The sequence below is a fragment of the Gopherus evgoodei genome, chromosome 2, assembly GCF_007399415.2.
Source record: "Gopherus evgoodei ecotype Sinaloan lineage chromosome 2, rGopEvg1_v1.p, whole genome shotgun sequence".
In the NCBI taxonomy this organism is placed as follows: Eukaryota; Metazoa; Chordata; order Testudines; family Testudinidae; genus Gopherus; species Gopherus evgoodei.
Genome location: NC_044323.1, coordinates 88,537,245 through 88,553,767, shown reverse-complemented (window position 1 = coordinate 88,553,767; position 16,523 = coordinate 88,537,245). Strand labels below are relative to the sequence as shown.

Here is a 16,523-nt window from a genome sequence, read left to right as displayed (position 1 = left end):
AGCTCTCTCCCAGTTCAGAAAATGGAGGAATGACCAACCTGAAGGGGCAAAGTTTGGCAATACGTGGATCGGCCCCACTGTTTTTGTTTAGATCTGGGCAGTTTAACAACAATAGTGGGGGTCTGGCTATTGAACTAGTAATAGGATCTGTGATGTTGTAGCGAGGCGGTGTGGCTCCCCTCCTCCTCAGGGAGGGTCGAACCCCAACAGACACCTAAGGGGGCAGGGCCACAGAGCAGTGAGCCCGCCTCTCAGAGGGTTAGGAGGCGACCTGGAAGTATAAAAGCCGGCCGTCAGCGCTCAGTTGGAGCCCACCCGCCGTTGGGAGCAGACCTGCCAGAGGGTGCTCGTGACTGGGAAGTTGCTGAGGCCCAGGGCCGTTGCCCTGACTGGCCGGAGCTTCCCTGCTCCCGCTATGACGAGGAGCTGCCGGAGCCGCCCTGTCCCTGCTGTTACCCCAAGGACCCCCCGGAGCAGGCCTGGCCAGACTTCCCAGAGGTACTGCCGGACCTACCGCCCAGCTCTGGCCGGGAGGGTCCCATGCTACTAGACTTCCCAGGGGCTGACACCACAGGTCAGGTAGACCCAGAGGGAGAGATGGGAAGCAGCCCGGGGGCAGCTGACTCCAGTCAGGCTGCAAGTGTACCTGAACCCATGTCAGTGTGTTGCGGTCAGGAACCCCACTGACCGTTAGTGGTGATAGCCGCTACTAGGGCCCCTGGCTGGAACGCAGTGGAGTGGGTGGGCCTGTGTTCCCACTGCCACCCGTACCCGGGTGGCAGAATCCCCCTCTCCCCGGCCTAAGGAGGCCATCAAGCCTGAACTATTGACTGCTCGACCCTGAGCCACAAGGGTTTGAGCCTTTTGTAACTGTGTGTTTGGTGCCCCGCCCGAACCAAGGGCTGGGCCCCCTTTAACTCTGCCGCTGCTCTGTCCTGCCCCAAAGGGCTCGAGCTGCCTGAACTGTTGACTGCTCGACCCTGAGCCACGAGGGTCTGAGCCTCTTTTAACTGTGTGTTTCGTGCCCGGCCTGAACCAAGGGCTGGGCCCCTTTAACTGTGCCACTGCTCGGTCCTGCCCCAAAGGGCCTGAGCTGCATGAACTATTGACTGCTCGACCCTGAGACACGAGGGTTGGAGCCTTTATAACTTTGTGTTTGTTGCCCCGCCCTATAGCAGAAGGCCAGGGCCCTGAGCGATTGTGCCGCGTCGCTCAGCCCTGAAGAAAGGGGCTGACGTAGACGACGTGTATCGAGGCCAGTGTGGCTCCCCTTCTCCTCAGGGAGGGTCGAGCCCTGGCCGTGCGCCTTTACAGATGTGTACAGGAATAATTCACCTGGTCTCAAACACACAGGTTATTAAACCAGACACAAGGCAAGGCAATAGGGGATCCAAAACTGAGCTGCCTAACTGGTCTCAAAATGGAGACAATGGCTGGAGCAAGGGCACCCAGCTGAAAATTGGGTTTGAAGATTAGAACTCTGGCATTTGAACAAGAAGCCTGGGTGGCTGAAATAGTGGATGAGCTATTAATTGGCTTGAATTTCATTTATGGTTAGTAACTGTGTAATACTTACCCAGAAAGGTGTCTTGAAAATTCAGTCCACGTAAATTCCCTTTAAAGATATGGCCTAGATGAGACAAATGGTTGTAGGTAATCGGTGTTCATGGTACAGCCACACCTTGTGCAGTTTTGGTGGCACCATCTCAAAAAATATATATTAGAAATGGAAAAGGCACAGAGAAGGGCAATAAATATGATTGATTGGAGTATGGAACAACTTCCATATGAGGAGAGATTGAAAAAGTCGGGACTATTTAGCTTGCAAAAGAGATGACTAAGGGGGATGGGATAGAGATCTATTAAATCATGAATTGTATGGAGAAAGTGAATAGGGAAATGTTATTTACACCTTCACATAACACAAGAACCAGCGGTTATTCAATGAAATTACAAGGCAGCAGGTTTAAAATCAACAGAAAAGTATTTCTTCACACAATGCACAGTCAACCTGTGGAACTCATTGCCAGGGGATATTGTGAGGTCAAAACTATAAGTGGGTTCAGAAAAGAATTAGATAAGTTCATGAAGGATAAGTACATCAATGGCTAATAGCCAGGATGGTCAGGGACACAACCCTATGCTTGGAGTGTCCCTAAGTGTCTTACTGGCAGATACTGGGACTGAACAACTGGGAATGGATCACTTGATGATTTCCCTGTTCTGTTCATTCCCTTTGAAGCATCTGACATTGGTCACTGTCAGAAGACAGGATACTGGGCTAGATGGACCATTGATCTGACCCAGTATGGCCATTCTTATGTTTTCTTGTTCTTATGTTTGCAATGAATGAATCGTCTTGCTCCCAGAGCAGAAAGTATTATAACCACTACATGCTGTGGTGGCTTTCCAGCAAGGGAAAGATGGGAAGTGATTGAAACTTGTTTGCAGATGCAGGGTCTTGGGGGGAAATCTTAGCTGCCAAATCTCTTGCAAGTCTGAAGCAAGAATTGATCCTTGTTTGTGTGCTGAATATTTCTGACAAGCAGTAAATAGTAAGAAAGAGAAACTTGATCAGCAGGGTGTGATTTAGCATTTCAGAGTAGGAAAAGACTCTTGGGGCTGCTTCTGTCTTGGGCCTGGTCCACACTAAGCTGTTAAACCGATTTTAACAGCGTTAAATCGATTTAATGCTGCACCCGTCCACACTACACTGCTCTTTATATCGATTTAAAGGGCTCTTTAAATCGATTTCTGTACTCCTACAAAATGAGAGGAGTAACGCTAAAATCGATATTACTATATCGATTTAGGGTTAGTGTGGACGCAAATCGACGTTATTGGCCTCATTCTTTTACAGTAGCTACCCACAGTGCACTGCTCCAGAAATCGACCCTAGCCTCGGACCACGGACACACACCACCGAATTAATGTGCCTAATGTGAACGCGCACAATCGACTTTATAATAGCTGTTTTATAAAATCGGTTTAAGCTAATTCGAATGTATCCTGTAGTGTAGACGTACCCTCGGTCTGTCTATGTTTTAAAACGCTTTTCATATTGGACACAAATGCTAGTGCTTGTGGTTTGAAGGACAGAATTTCAGGTTGGCTACCCCCTGAATCTGAGAATATAGCTGTGGAAATTGAAACTGAAAAAGTTGTCACAGGGATGAATTCCCCATTTTACAGCAGAATGGGCAGTGGCTGTTAAGACACTGATAGGAAATCCAGAGAAAAGCCCAAAAGAGATTTGGGTGAGAATAAAATTCTTTTATGTAGGTGAACGTGGTGTTTAGATGTTGCTTGTAATTATTAGAACTGGGAGCACTGGCTGTTGGGAGTCTGAAAGGACAGGACACAAGAAGGAGGGGGGAGGAGTTGAGGAGGCTGAGTGAGAGTTACAGAGGGTGCAGCAGCAGCTTGGAAAAGGGGTTTCCACTGTAAATAAAGTCCTGTTGAAGCTTATTAGTACCTTGCCTGCTTGATACAACAGTGATGTAAAATGTTGTGACAGAAAGACACTGCGCATATGTAAACAGTTAAATGTAGTTGTATCACTTGTAACTTATTAAAGTATTTCTTTCCTTTGTGTCTGGGATGAGTTTTTGGTTGTCACCATGTTAGGCAAAGTTGTGATGGAGGGTGTTACGATGAATTGGGTGAAACCTTGTTGTGGGTTGAGTTAAAACCTTATTCAGATTGATAAGAGTGAACACAACCTTCAGTTAACATAAAGGCAATGATAGGCCTTCACCAAAGACCAAAGGAGTTTGTGAACCCACCCAGAAGCTTTTGCTAAGTTGTGTGTGTGTGCACGTGCAGAACAGACAAAAAACAGAGATTCACACAGCCGGCAGCTGAAAGCACTGTGTCTGACCCCAGAAGGGGTCGGGGTGCAGGCTGAAAAGAGTGTTCTTACTTCTGTGAGGAAAAGAAGCTGTTTCATGCTATTTGATTCCTTCTGCATTCAGAGGGACGGAGCTTTGCACATTTTTTGTAAGTAAGCAAAACTGAATCAAAGAAATATCTGACTATCACCAATTTATACTCCCAGCTGGAACATCCCTATAGCCCTAAATTTGGATGCTACTAGGATTGGAAAAGGGAAACAATATTTTTCCCCTCCAGGTATGACTAATGTTAGGCTTTTTGGAGCTCTTTGGGTGGGCTGGGGAATTGATGGGATATTGACCCACTGTTGTTCCTTCATGTCGAGGGTCCTGCTTCCCCCATTTGTCCATGCATTCACTGCCTCACTGGGCAATTAGGGAGACATATCTTTGATCACTGCTATTTGGACACACTGGATCTGAACGAGCCCTGACAAAGTCTGACTCTTTTAAAATATTGATTTCCAATATAGTTTGACAACACACATAGTCTGGTTCAAAGAGAAGGAAGAAGAGTTTGGTCTGGGTAATTCTGCCATGCTTTCCAGTTTGTGATTGAAGTACCTGATAATTGGCAGTGAAGACTGAGGATGGTCCCAGTGCACATTCCCAGGCTTCATAAAGTAGGAGTGTACATCAGGGGTCCAATTGCTATTTGCATTGTACGCCATCTAAGGCCTTGCTTTCTTGGGCTGTGAAGAGAGAGTCCAGGAATACAACTACCTAAGGGACCCAGCCACTTACAGCTATGAAACTTAAGCATCATCCAGTAAAAACAGGTCTAGAAGTAGATGTGGCTAATAACTAAAAGTCAAATAAAATTTTATTGTATAGTTTGGGATATTTTAAGATGGCGCCTTTAGACAGGGATTTGCCTGTGGGATGATGTCATGTATAAACAGTGTCCCATGGCCATTCACAAATCTAATGCTCTTCAAAAGTGCAAATTTTAGAGATCTTGATTTTGGAACAAGGACAATGCTACATTTTATTGTGAGACACAGCTGTTCTTGCCAAAAGGGGTTATGCATGTAGATTCACATTTGTACTTCCTTTCTCTACTTAAAGAGTTACCAACAATTATTTGAAATTCACAAACTCTTTGTGAGGTTTGAATTTTCTGTTAGAGTTGTGTAAATCTTGTCTGGTGACTTATCACAATAGTGTCCTAATCCGAAATATCAACTAATTCCTATATATGCTATTTTCCATGAAGACAAATCTTTCTCAAATACTTTAATTTGATTGGGTTAAAGGCAGTACTGAGCTACAGCTTATTAAAGATGCTTATAATATGTTTCACTTCTTATTTCAGGTGAATTAAAGGATGATGATAACCAGTCAGACAAGAAAGATCAGTCTAGTATGGGAAATGAATCAAAGAGAACAGATGGTAAGGACCTAATTTCTATCACCTTTTCCCCTCAACACTGTATGCAGTGCAGAGCATTCTAGACAACCAATAGTTTGTCCTAAAGTTATAGTATAAGAAATTCAGGGAAAAAATACTCTGCAACATTTGGCAAAACTCTTTGGGGCATCTTCAGGTAAAATTATCTTTTTCCCAAATAGTGTCTAGCAGTACTTAATAGTTGTGTTGGTATTCCAAGTCCCTTACACATGAACTCTCAAAATTTCTACAAGAGAAATCCTGGATAATTTAAGCTTCTCACAAGAGAACATGGTTACATTTAGCTCCATCTTTTTGGCTTTCATTTGTCCAAAACTCTGCTCTGAGTTACATCACTATAAATGCAGAATAACTCCATTGACTTCAAACTTTAGCCCATAGTTTATAATCATATATCACACTATGCCAATATAGAAATAAGATTTTCCTGGTTTAACTGGTTATGTGAGAATTCCTCTGGAGTAGTAGAATCCTAAGCAAGCATAGATGACCTTGTGCTATCCCCTTCCCCATCTGGTGTAGTGTGCATGTTAAGGACATCCTAGAGAAGAGGCATGGCTAGAAAACTGCTGCATTCCAATCAGTCACAGCTGTGGAACAGCCTATTGGGTGTCATTGCAACTGGAAACAATTTAGAGCAGCTCGAAGGCTGCTCTAAATTATGCCAAAAGTCAAACGGGTTCCCAGCAGCCCCAAGAATCAGGGAAGTATAAAAGTGAACATAAGCCACCTTTACTCCTCTCCCTCTCCTCAGATGTGCCAAATGGAGTTGTGATATAGCTGAGTATCTGGGCCTGTTGCTATGGGAATGATTTAATAACTGTTAATTAACATTTATAAATGGATACATAACTTGCTGTTACCTTTTACTCGTCTGTATATGTCTCAGTTAAATCCACTGAGAAAATGCAATTTTCACCTTTATAGACACAATAGGGTAGCTGGTTTTGACACTCAAGAATAACAATCCTGTTGTAACTACCACAGCAAAAGTTAAGAATGGCAATAATTATGTCTTCTATTTCCCTGAAATAAAATATGTCCCCTTAATTGGATATATGTGAATGAATTATTCAATAAGCACATTGTCCTGATAATTTTATAATTCAGAAGAAAAGGTGACTAACAACATAAATAATATAACACAGTTGACGCAGGAACGTATATTAATTCTACAAACATGAATATGTATTTTATAAAATGATCTTTTAAAAAAGGAATGTCTGTCAGGACTTGCTTATTTTATTAGAAAGCCATATTGTTTACACACTTGAGATAAATATCTACCAGCAAAAAAACCTCTTGGTCAAATAATGAAAAAAACAGAAAGGCAGCTATATTACTGAATACATGATTCAGGTCAATTCATTACTGTTTGCAGACCCATGCTATTAATTAATCATGAATATTCTGATGACCTCTGTATGGTCATGAAAGTATTTGCAAATCCCCAAATCTTCATGAATCTGTTATTTACTTTTTATTATCTACTATTTCTTGTGCACTGATGAGAATAACTATTTGTTACTCTCCCATTAAAAAGTGCCAGACATCCATTTAGAGGGTAGAACCAGTACCAGGTGATCATCACATAGTAAATAGTCAATGAAACAATGCAAGAGCAACCCAGAGGCTGAGTATTTTTCGTTCAGATACTTCAGACAGCTCTGACCTCATTGGCAGAAAGCAAGTAAAGTTTGTGAATGATTTTCAAACCAAAGAAAAGATGTACATGTGTCACTCTCTTGTTTTGACAAATACTGTTCAATTAGCTCTATCTATTACTTGCTGTGGAACAAAGCACTTTACTAGCAGAGTGGGGGATCTAGAAAAAGAAATGCTAGTTTGAGACACATGGTTACATACAGAATAGTGAAATATTTATACAGGCAACTGCAGGTATACTGGAGAGAAATTGAGAGAGAGAGAGACTGGGAAATAGTCACACCCACATGTAATGGAACAGCAGTTCTCAAACTTCATTACACCACAACCCCCTTCTGACAACAAAAATTACTACACGACTCCAGCAGGAGGGACTATAGCCTGAGCCCTCCCAAGCCTCACCGCCCCAGGATGCGGGGGGGGGGGAGGGGAAAAGCCTGAGGCTTCGTCCCCGTGTGGTGGGGCTCAGGCTTCGGCCTCCCAGGCCAGGAGCTCAGGGACTGGGCAGGATAGACCCACAGGCCATAGTTTGTTCACTTCTGGTCTAAGTCACTTAGGGTTGTCTACACTGGCAGTTTACAGCATTGCAACTTTCTTGCTCAGGGTGTAAAAAAACACCCCCCTGAGCGCAGCGAGTTTCAGCACTATAAAACGCCAGTGTAGACAGTGCACCAGCGCTGGGAACTATGCCCCTTGTGGAGGTGGTTATTTTAGAGCTCTGGGAGAGCTCTCTCCCAGCACTCTGCCGCGACCACACAAGCCATGTTGCCAGTGTAGACTAGCCCTTACAGAATACAGTATTTGCACAGAGATCATCTGGGGAACTTAGCATAATCTTCCCCTTCTTCATAAAATAGAAACTTTGCAGTAGCTGAGTAGGAACCAACTCTTTGGAAGCTCCACATTGCATATTATATAAACTGCTATACCTGTACATCAGAAGCCAAATCCTGAGGTCTTTAATCAGGGATAACTCCAACTGATTTCAAAGGGAGTTACTCCTGAGTAAGAAGCTAAGAATGTGATTGAAGAGTGTGAATTGTAAGCAGAATTTAGTTATTTCTATTATTCCTATTACTGCAGTATCTGATTGCCTTGCAATCTTTTAATGTAGCACACGACAACACCCTGTGAGGTAGGGAAGTATTTTCCCTATTTTAGAAATGGGGAACTAACACATACATGGGCTACATGACTTGCCAAAGATCACAGAAGAAGTCTGTGGTGGAGAAAAAACATGAACCCAGGTCTCTCAAGTCCTAAGCTAGCACCCTCTATGGTGGATCATCCTTCCTCTCCCTTCATTCTGTGAAACTTATTCTGGTTGATTTCAGCCAGACTTTCATTGCTTTACTTGTGAATATCCTTGCTTATGGAGCAGGCCCCCTGTTCAGTAATGTATACTTTAACTTCAGTACTGAGAAAGGAAGTATAGTATATAATGTCAGCAACACAGACTTATCAGAAATATCAGCATGAACAGTGTGTCAAATGTTCCCATTTAGATAGAATATTAGAGAAGATTGGAAAACCTATTTTTTACTGTTGAATAATTGCCTTTCTGAGGATGCAAAGTTAAAAACACAACTGCAGACAGTAAGCAGAACAAGTAGGGAGAGGATCCCTGTTTGGGGTTTCTACTGATCTACGAGGAGGCCGCATTGTTATTATTGTTACTGGAATTTGTTGCTCTTGGGATTGAAGCACAGTGTGTTCTATTATTTCTAGTAAACTAGGAATAGAAGAAAATTAGAAGGATTTTATTATGCTTCTAATCATGTGAGCTTATCATTCTAGTAATAAACACTCCAGTTTCACAAGCATCAGCACTGAGATATATCTGTACTCTTGGCTGGAGGATGAAAACGTGCTAAGCATAAGTGTGTAATAAGCAATGCTCCCATCTAGTGGCTAAATTGTAACCCCACATTTAACCAAATAGAAAATTCAAAAATATCATGTCTCTCCTATTCAAAATATTTGTCCTAGAATATGGAGAGAATATAGATATGTTTTTATTATTTTTATAAACCAAATCTACATTTCTGTGCATACCAGACTTAACAAGAATTCAGGATTTTTGGTGGCTTTTTTTTAATTATGTAAGCAGGCGAATATTATTAACGTAGCCTGTTCAATTATGTTGCATGTGCTGCACTTGCAGTCATTTGCTGCTGATTCGATTTGGCAATCACTCCCCAGTCACCAAATATACTGTAGCTATAGGCCAAGGATTCCTTTTATTGCTGTGTCCAAGTATCCTTCAAGAGGATTTTAAAATACCTGTAGTGGCAGATTAGTTAGTGTGATTACCTGAACTTCTGATATAATGCATTGTCGATGAATAGAATGCTCTCTTCTCTAGCATTAATTCATTTTAATGGCAATAGTTCAGTGTTTCTATGGGGCATTTTACTACTTGTGTTAACAGATGTCCTTTCCTAGTGTCACTCTGAACATATCAGCTTCATCATAGAGTCCACCTGTCTTTGCAGTCTCCTTCTGGAGTTAGCACTGGTATTAGGCTTGCCAACTTTCTAATCGCACAAAATCGAACACCCCTTCCCCACCCCTTCCCTGAGGCCCCGCCCCTTCTCCAAGGCCCAGCCCCCGCTCACTCCATTACCCTCCCTCTGTCGCTCTGTCCCACACTCTCTTGCTTTCATTGGGCTGGGGCAGTGGGTTGGGATGCAGGAGGAGGGTGAGGGCTCTGGGCTGGGGAGAGAATGAGGGGTTCAGGGTACAGGAGAGGGCTCTGGGCTGGCGCAGGGATTTGGATCCGGGGCGGGGGGAAGGTGAGGATGCCGGCTGGAGGTGTGGGCTCTGAGTTGGGCTGAGGATGAGAGGTTTGGGGTGCAAGAGGGTGCTCCAGGCTAGAGCCGAGGGGTTTGGAGTGCGGGAGGGGGTGTGGGCTCTGGGTAGGGCTGGGATGAGGGGTTTGTGGTGCAGGAGGGGGATCAGGGCTGGGGCAGGGGGTTTGAGTGTTGGGGGCAGGGTGTGGGCTCTGGAAGCGAGTTTGGGTGTGGGAGGGGGCTCAGGACCAGGGCAGGGAGTTGGGTTGTGGGGGACTGCGGGGTTCTGGCGGTGCTTACCATGGCTCCCAGGAAGTGACCACCAGGTCCCTGCAGCCCTTAGGCTCATGAGCAGCCAGGGAGGCTCTGTGCACTGCCTTTGCGCCCACAAGCTCCACCCCTGCAGCTCCCATTCATCACGGTTCCTGGCCAATGGGAGCTGCAGAGCTGGCACTCGAGGAAGATGCAGCCTGCAGAGCCTTCCTGGCCGCCCATGCATTTAGGGGCTGCCAGGTCCTGGCAGCCACTTCCCGAAGTTGCATGTTAGCCGTGGGCCCCTGCTTCACCACTGACTGCACTTTTAATGGCTTGGTCAGCAGTGCCGACCGGAGCCACCAGGGTCCCTTTTCAACTGGGCATTCCAGTCAAAAACCACGTGCCTGGCAACCCTGACTGGCATGGTTTTCAGTGTTGCAGTGCAGAGTTATATGTCTATCCAGCCAAAACCAATATTCAACAATGGAGGTGGGCTGCTGCACTAAGGAATCTCTATCCTGTGGCGAAGTCCTGCTCATCATACTCACATAAGTAGGCTTGTTATCAATGACCCCGCCCAAATGGGTAAATGAGCAAGATTTGTCCTTCTTCCTAGAAGTATGACAATGATAATGAGGGTAAATTTGAGACCATATAGGTAGAGGTGCCCAAATCTCCAAATATTAGGCTGATTTCTTCTGTATTTGACAGAAGCATAATTCTGTTCAGCTTTCAGCAGAGTTCATGAGGCAGATATGACAGTTATCCCCTTTCCTCTGGTCCTCACAGTTTCTAAGCTACATGGGACATACCAGAATTCCACTTTAAAGGAAAATTGCGATCTTAGTGGGTCAAGATTTGCTGAATATAATTTCCTTCCTTCTTTTCTTTTTTCCTTCATTATTTCTGTTTCAATAGTACTTAGAAGTCCCAATCTAGGAATTGGGACTTATTATGGTAGGCTCCATGTACATGTTATAAAAACCTGACCCAAAAACCTCCCTTGAAGGCATGATAGCATTTTGCTGTCCAAACACTTTTGCTTGTTACTACACAGATGGTTAATTGCTATCCAAACATCCAATTATAGTTCACTAGCTGGATAACTATGCAAATAAATAAATAGTTATTATTCTCTACTAGTCTGGGCTGGGGCAAGGCCATGGCTTGTTTAACAAAAGGTGATACTTGAGGCAAGTTGTAATTTGAATAGACTAAGGTATATACTCTATCTGTTTATTATTTTTACTCCCCTTTAACATTGAAAAGGTAATACACAGAATGTAAATGTGGATGCAGAAGTTAGACACAGGAACCAGCCTTAGTGTTCAACCCTGATCTCAGGTATATTGTTTAATCGTGTCACGCATTAGATAATGAGAACAAGAAAATGTTTGAATAATATCTAAAACCTGTCATACTTCTTCATGCCTCTTTTTGGTGGAAATCTCATGAAAACAAAGTATTGTGCCCAATTTCCAGGAATCCATTCTGGAAGAATGGAGGGGAGAGATAGCTCGGTGGTTTGAGCATTGGCCTGCTAAACCCAGCATTATGAATTCAATCCTTGAGGGGGCCATTTAGGGATCTGGGGCAAAAATCTGCCTGGGGTTTGGTCCTGCTTTGAGCAGCAGGCTAGACTAGATGATCTCCTGAGGTCCCTTCCAACCCTGATATTCTATGAAGCACAGTCTTATGCTACTTGGTTATTTTTACTTCCAATATCAGTTGAAGCCAGGGTGCAAAACTTGGCATTAGGAAATGCAGTATGTTTTGATTTCAACTTTGGTGTGAAGATTTAGTGCAGTTCTTATTGTACTTTAACTGGTTCACTCATCCCAGTTTCATGTCTTGAAAAATCAGCTGTCAATGCTTGTGTGTGCAGTTTGTCTAGGTAACTTTACAAGATGCATACTCAGGTTAGATGTTGGCATTTGGCCATAGTTCTACATTGGAGGTGATGTAGAGCTGCAAAACACAAAGAAGTGCTCAGGAGACACAATGCTTTCCCTCATCTCCTTGAAACATAAGCAGAGTGTGAACCTGCAAAATCCCTTGTGATGATTCCTCCCACCCCCCAGCACAGTCATCCAACTTTGCATACTGGTTGGAGAGGTGGGGCTATGGTCCCACTTCTAGTACCCATTTTAGGGCAGTTTGTACCCCTAGAGGTGCATCGACAGAGTATTTCCTGCTTTCCACCAAGGAGGGAAAGTGCTTCTTGTATCTTCCCTCCACTAAGTCCGGGGACAATCAGGCCTACTCTGACATGTCCACACAGTCATATCCCTGAGCAAGATTGTGCCCTTAGAGTGAAACCAGATCACAGCTAAGGTAAATAAGTAAAATAGAAAGCAGACGGAAAAGATTCTCAAGAGAGAAGGAAGAATATGGGATAGCTGCTAGAGATATTACTAATGAGAAACAACACATCTTGTCTTCCCTGCCCCACCAGTAGTCAGTCTCAAGTTTGCACATCCCCTCAGATCATGGTTATTTTAGAAGATATGGCAGATCACAGGATGACTATGAGCTGCCAATATGATGCAGATACGAAAAAAGCTAATGCATTTCTAGGATGCATCAGGCGAGATATATCCAGTAGTAATAGGGGAGTGTTATTGCCATTATACAAGGCATTGGTGAGACGTCTTCCGGAATTCTGTTTGCATTCTCGTCTCCTATATTTAAGAAAGATGAATTCAAAGTGGAACAGGTGCAGAGTAGGGCTACTAGGATGATCAGAGGAATGGAAAACCTACCTTATAAGAGCAGACTTATGCAGCTTGGTTTATTTAGCCAAAATAAGGCTGAGAGGAGATGCAATTGTTCTGTATCAATACATCAGAGGGATAAATAACAGAGAGGGAGAGGAGTTATTTGAGTTAAGCTCCAATCCTGACACAAGAACAAATGGATATAAACTGATGATCAACAAGTTAAGACTTGACATTGGATGACTGTTTCTAACCATCAGAGGAGGGAAGTTCTGGAATGTCCTTCCAAGTGGAGCTTTGGGGGTAAAAAACCTGACTTGTTTCAAGACTGAGCTTGGTATGTTTATGGAAGGGATGATATGATGAGACTACCTACAATGGCATGTAGCTGAGCTGCAGCTGCTAGCAGCAAATATTTTCAATGGCTTATGATGGGACACTAGATAGGGAGGGCTCTGAGTTACTACAGAGAATTATTTCCCAGGTGTCTGGCTGGTAGGTCGTTCCCCCTGGGTCAGATTGGCAGATACCCTGGGAGCTGGGGGGAAGGGAAAGGGGGTAACTGTCCTCAGCAGCATGGGGCACAGGTCACTTGCTGGTTTAAACTATAGTAAATAGTGGATTCCCTGTAACTTAAAGTCTTTAAATCATGATTTGAGGACTTCAGTAACTCAGCCAAAGGTTATCGGTCTAATACAGGAGTGGCTGGATGAGGTTTCTGTAGCCTGTGATGTGCAGGAGGTTAGACAAGATGATCCCTTTTGACCTTAAAGTCTGAGACTCTGGGCTCCAGTCCTCAAAGGTGTTTTTTCACCTAATTCCCATTGATTTCATTGGGAGTTAGGAGTCTAAATACCTTTGAGGATCTGGGCCTTTGACACTGCAACATTGATATGTCTAAGTGAAAATGTGAAACCTAGAAAGAAGAAACACTGTTAACAGGGAAGCATACCATAATCCAATTTTAAAGGGATACTGTCCAGATTGTCAGTTGTGTTTTGCTTTGCGGTACATAAATGCTCATTGCATCATCCACTGTGCTGCCGGATGGCTCTGTTCTTGTGGGCAAACATGAAAATGTTTCAGCTTATTTGGCTAGTTCAAACCAGGACTAGCTTCCACAGAGTCAATGGATGGTAGACAGGCAGCTAAGTGTTTTGAATAAGTGTCTTTCTACAAGTTAGCTTTCTGTTCCTGGTGCTTTAATACTGCATTTAGAGGGGAGGCTCTTGTTCCATTCAAACCAAATGAGGAAAGTAAGGGAGGAATTGACTGAATCACAGTTCATTCTCTGCTCTACTCCTGGAGGGCTGCAGCTGTGTGCCATACCTTAGTCAGCACAGACTGTCAAGTCACAGTCTAGGCTCAGGAGACTATTATGTGCCATTTCCTATTCAAGGGATCCAGCTCCAGAATCTTTTCCTGACCCTTGGTTAGCTTTGGCTGTACTGGTGCATCAAACTGATGCTATTTCAAATCAGATACCAAACAATTATTCACCCTTCTTGTGCACAGACAGCACCAGCATTCTAGCTGCTCCCTGTAGCAGGGGAGGGGTAGCTCAATGGTTTGAACATTAGCCTGCTAAACCCAGAGTTGTGAGCTCAATCTTTGAGGGGGCCATTTAGGGATCTGGGAAAAAAATTGTCTGGGGATTGGTCCTGCTTTGAGCAGGGGATTGGACTAGATGACCTCCTGAGGTCCCTTCCATCCCTGATATTCTGTTCTATGTAAAAAGCAACTCTTGAGATGCACTTTATCACATCTTTATTAACAGCATATTCATAAGGTATTTGATCATGAAATGTATAGTAAGTTTCTGCAATGATTTCAGTAGATTGCTGAGCAAAGTACAGGAGCTTAGGAATGTGATTGTATATTGCAATGTCAGACATTTCTCACATACTCATTATTTTTCTATATGCTCTGAATTTCCAAAATGTGTTTGTAATCATGGGGAAAATATTCTTCCCCCCCAACACACACTAAAATGATTTTAGGTCAAATATGATAGAAGCTGTCAGACAAATACAAGTCTCAAGATCAATGTGAACAGGACATGAAATTATTTGAAGTCATGAATGATTTAGGGATAATTATGTGCCAAAACCAGAATCTCTTCTATGCTAATCCTATTTTCCCCCTAGCAAAATCAACGTTAAAGACTCCGGTCATCAGCTAAATCAAAGGGATGTTATTTAAAATCAGATACCAAATAAGTATTCAAGAATTTTTCCCTCAGAGTTTATTCTCCAATTTCCGGCTAAACAGGACTTTGTCATCTTGAAGTTATGTTCTGTTTTCTTTAGCAAGAATTATCACTCTAAAACAGGGGTAGGCAACCTATGGCACAGGTGCCGAAGGCAGCACGCGAGCTGATTTTCAGTGGCACTCACACTGTCTGAGTCCTGGCCTCCGGTCCGGGGGGCTCTGCATGTGAAATATTGAAGCTTTATTTAAAATTAAGTTTAGCTTCAACATTATGAAACCTTATTTTCTTTACATACAACAATAGTTTAGTTATATATAATAGACTTCTAGAAAGAGACCTTCTAAAAACGTTAAAATGTATTACTGGCATGCGAAACCTTAAGTTAGAGTGAATAAAGGAAGACTCGGCACATCACTTCTGAAAGGTTGCCAACCCCTGCTCTAAAATTTCAAATACTTTAAAAAATAAATAACGGAGATTAATTAAAACATAATGTGTTGTATTTCCTCTTTGGTTGATTTACTCTGCTGTATCTCTTGGGCCTCTTCCTTACTGTCTTTGCTGACACAACAGAAACAAGAGAGAGACACAAATGTGCAAGTTATTCATTCATGGTCTAAATGTTGTTTAAAAAGGCTTTCCCAATCTAACTAAAGCTGCTAAAAGAAATTTGTGAGTGTTAAAACTCCCAAGAGCCATCTAGTGGTTGGAGTAGGACACTGGGTCTCAGGACCCCTGGGTTCTATCCCTAGCTGTGAGACTTTAACCAAGTAAACGTAGCTAAAATTTTCAAACTAGGGTGCCTAAAGCTGGGACCCATGTGTAATGCATATTTAGGCACCTAATGGGGACAGGTAGTTCAGCACCTTTTAAAATCAGGCCGCTTATTTAGGGGCTCAGCCCTGCAAGGTGTTGAGCAGTCTGGCCCTGCTCTAGTAATTAAATATGTGCTTAACTTTACGCATGTGACTAGTCCCGCTGACATCTGTGCATTAGATGAGTGTGACAACAGTATATATGAAACAGGAATATTTCATTCAAATAATGGAATAAAATTCAAATTGCTAACAGTGGAAAATTTGGTGATGTTCCTAAATAATTGAAATGAAAGATGAGGAAAAGTTCAAGTAAGTCATGTAGTCCATCACCTTGCTGTAGTTGTATTGTCCCCTCTAATGCATTTTATTGTCTACTGTAACTTTAAATGTCACTGCAATAGGAATTCCTCCGGGGAGACAGTTCCACAGCGTAATAGATCAGGAAGTTTCATAAACAGCCTAAATGATCTATTTTTTAATGTCATCCCATTAATGCTAATTACATCTGTTAGGATATAGATATTCAAGCCTGTCTAAACAGCAGGGGCAGCCATAAACTGGGAAGTGAACGGTCACATCCTCACCAGTCACACTGAAATAAGGCAGTTTTGGGCTGTTAAAAGAGCTGGGAAGCAGGGGTGGCAAGTTTGTAGAAATTTTGGTGATGCCCAGAACCTGCCCCCCCCAAACTCCACTCCCTACCTGCCTAAGGTTCCAGGAGGGAGTCTGGGTCAGGGGAGGAGGTCTGGGGTACAGGCCC

General features: G+C 43.2%; 1 protein-coding gene across 8 annotated transcripts in view; it reads left to right on the top strand.

Moving 5' to 3' along the window:
* PDE1C (phosphodiesterase 1C) overlaps positions 1-16,523 on the top strand; it is a 566,690-nt gene that overhangs the window by 508,022 nt on the left and 42,145 nt on the right. For all 8 annotated transcript variants that reach the window (XM_030551321.1, XM_030551314.1, XM_030551319.1 and 5 more), the window contains one exon: positions 5,209-5,286. In XM_030551321.1, coding sequence (XP_030407181.1) covers positions 5,209-5,286 — 78 coding nt within the window. The remainder of the gene's footprint in view (positions 1-5,208; positions 5,287-16,523) is intronic.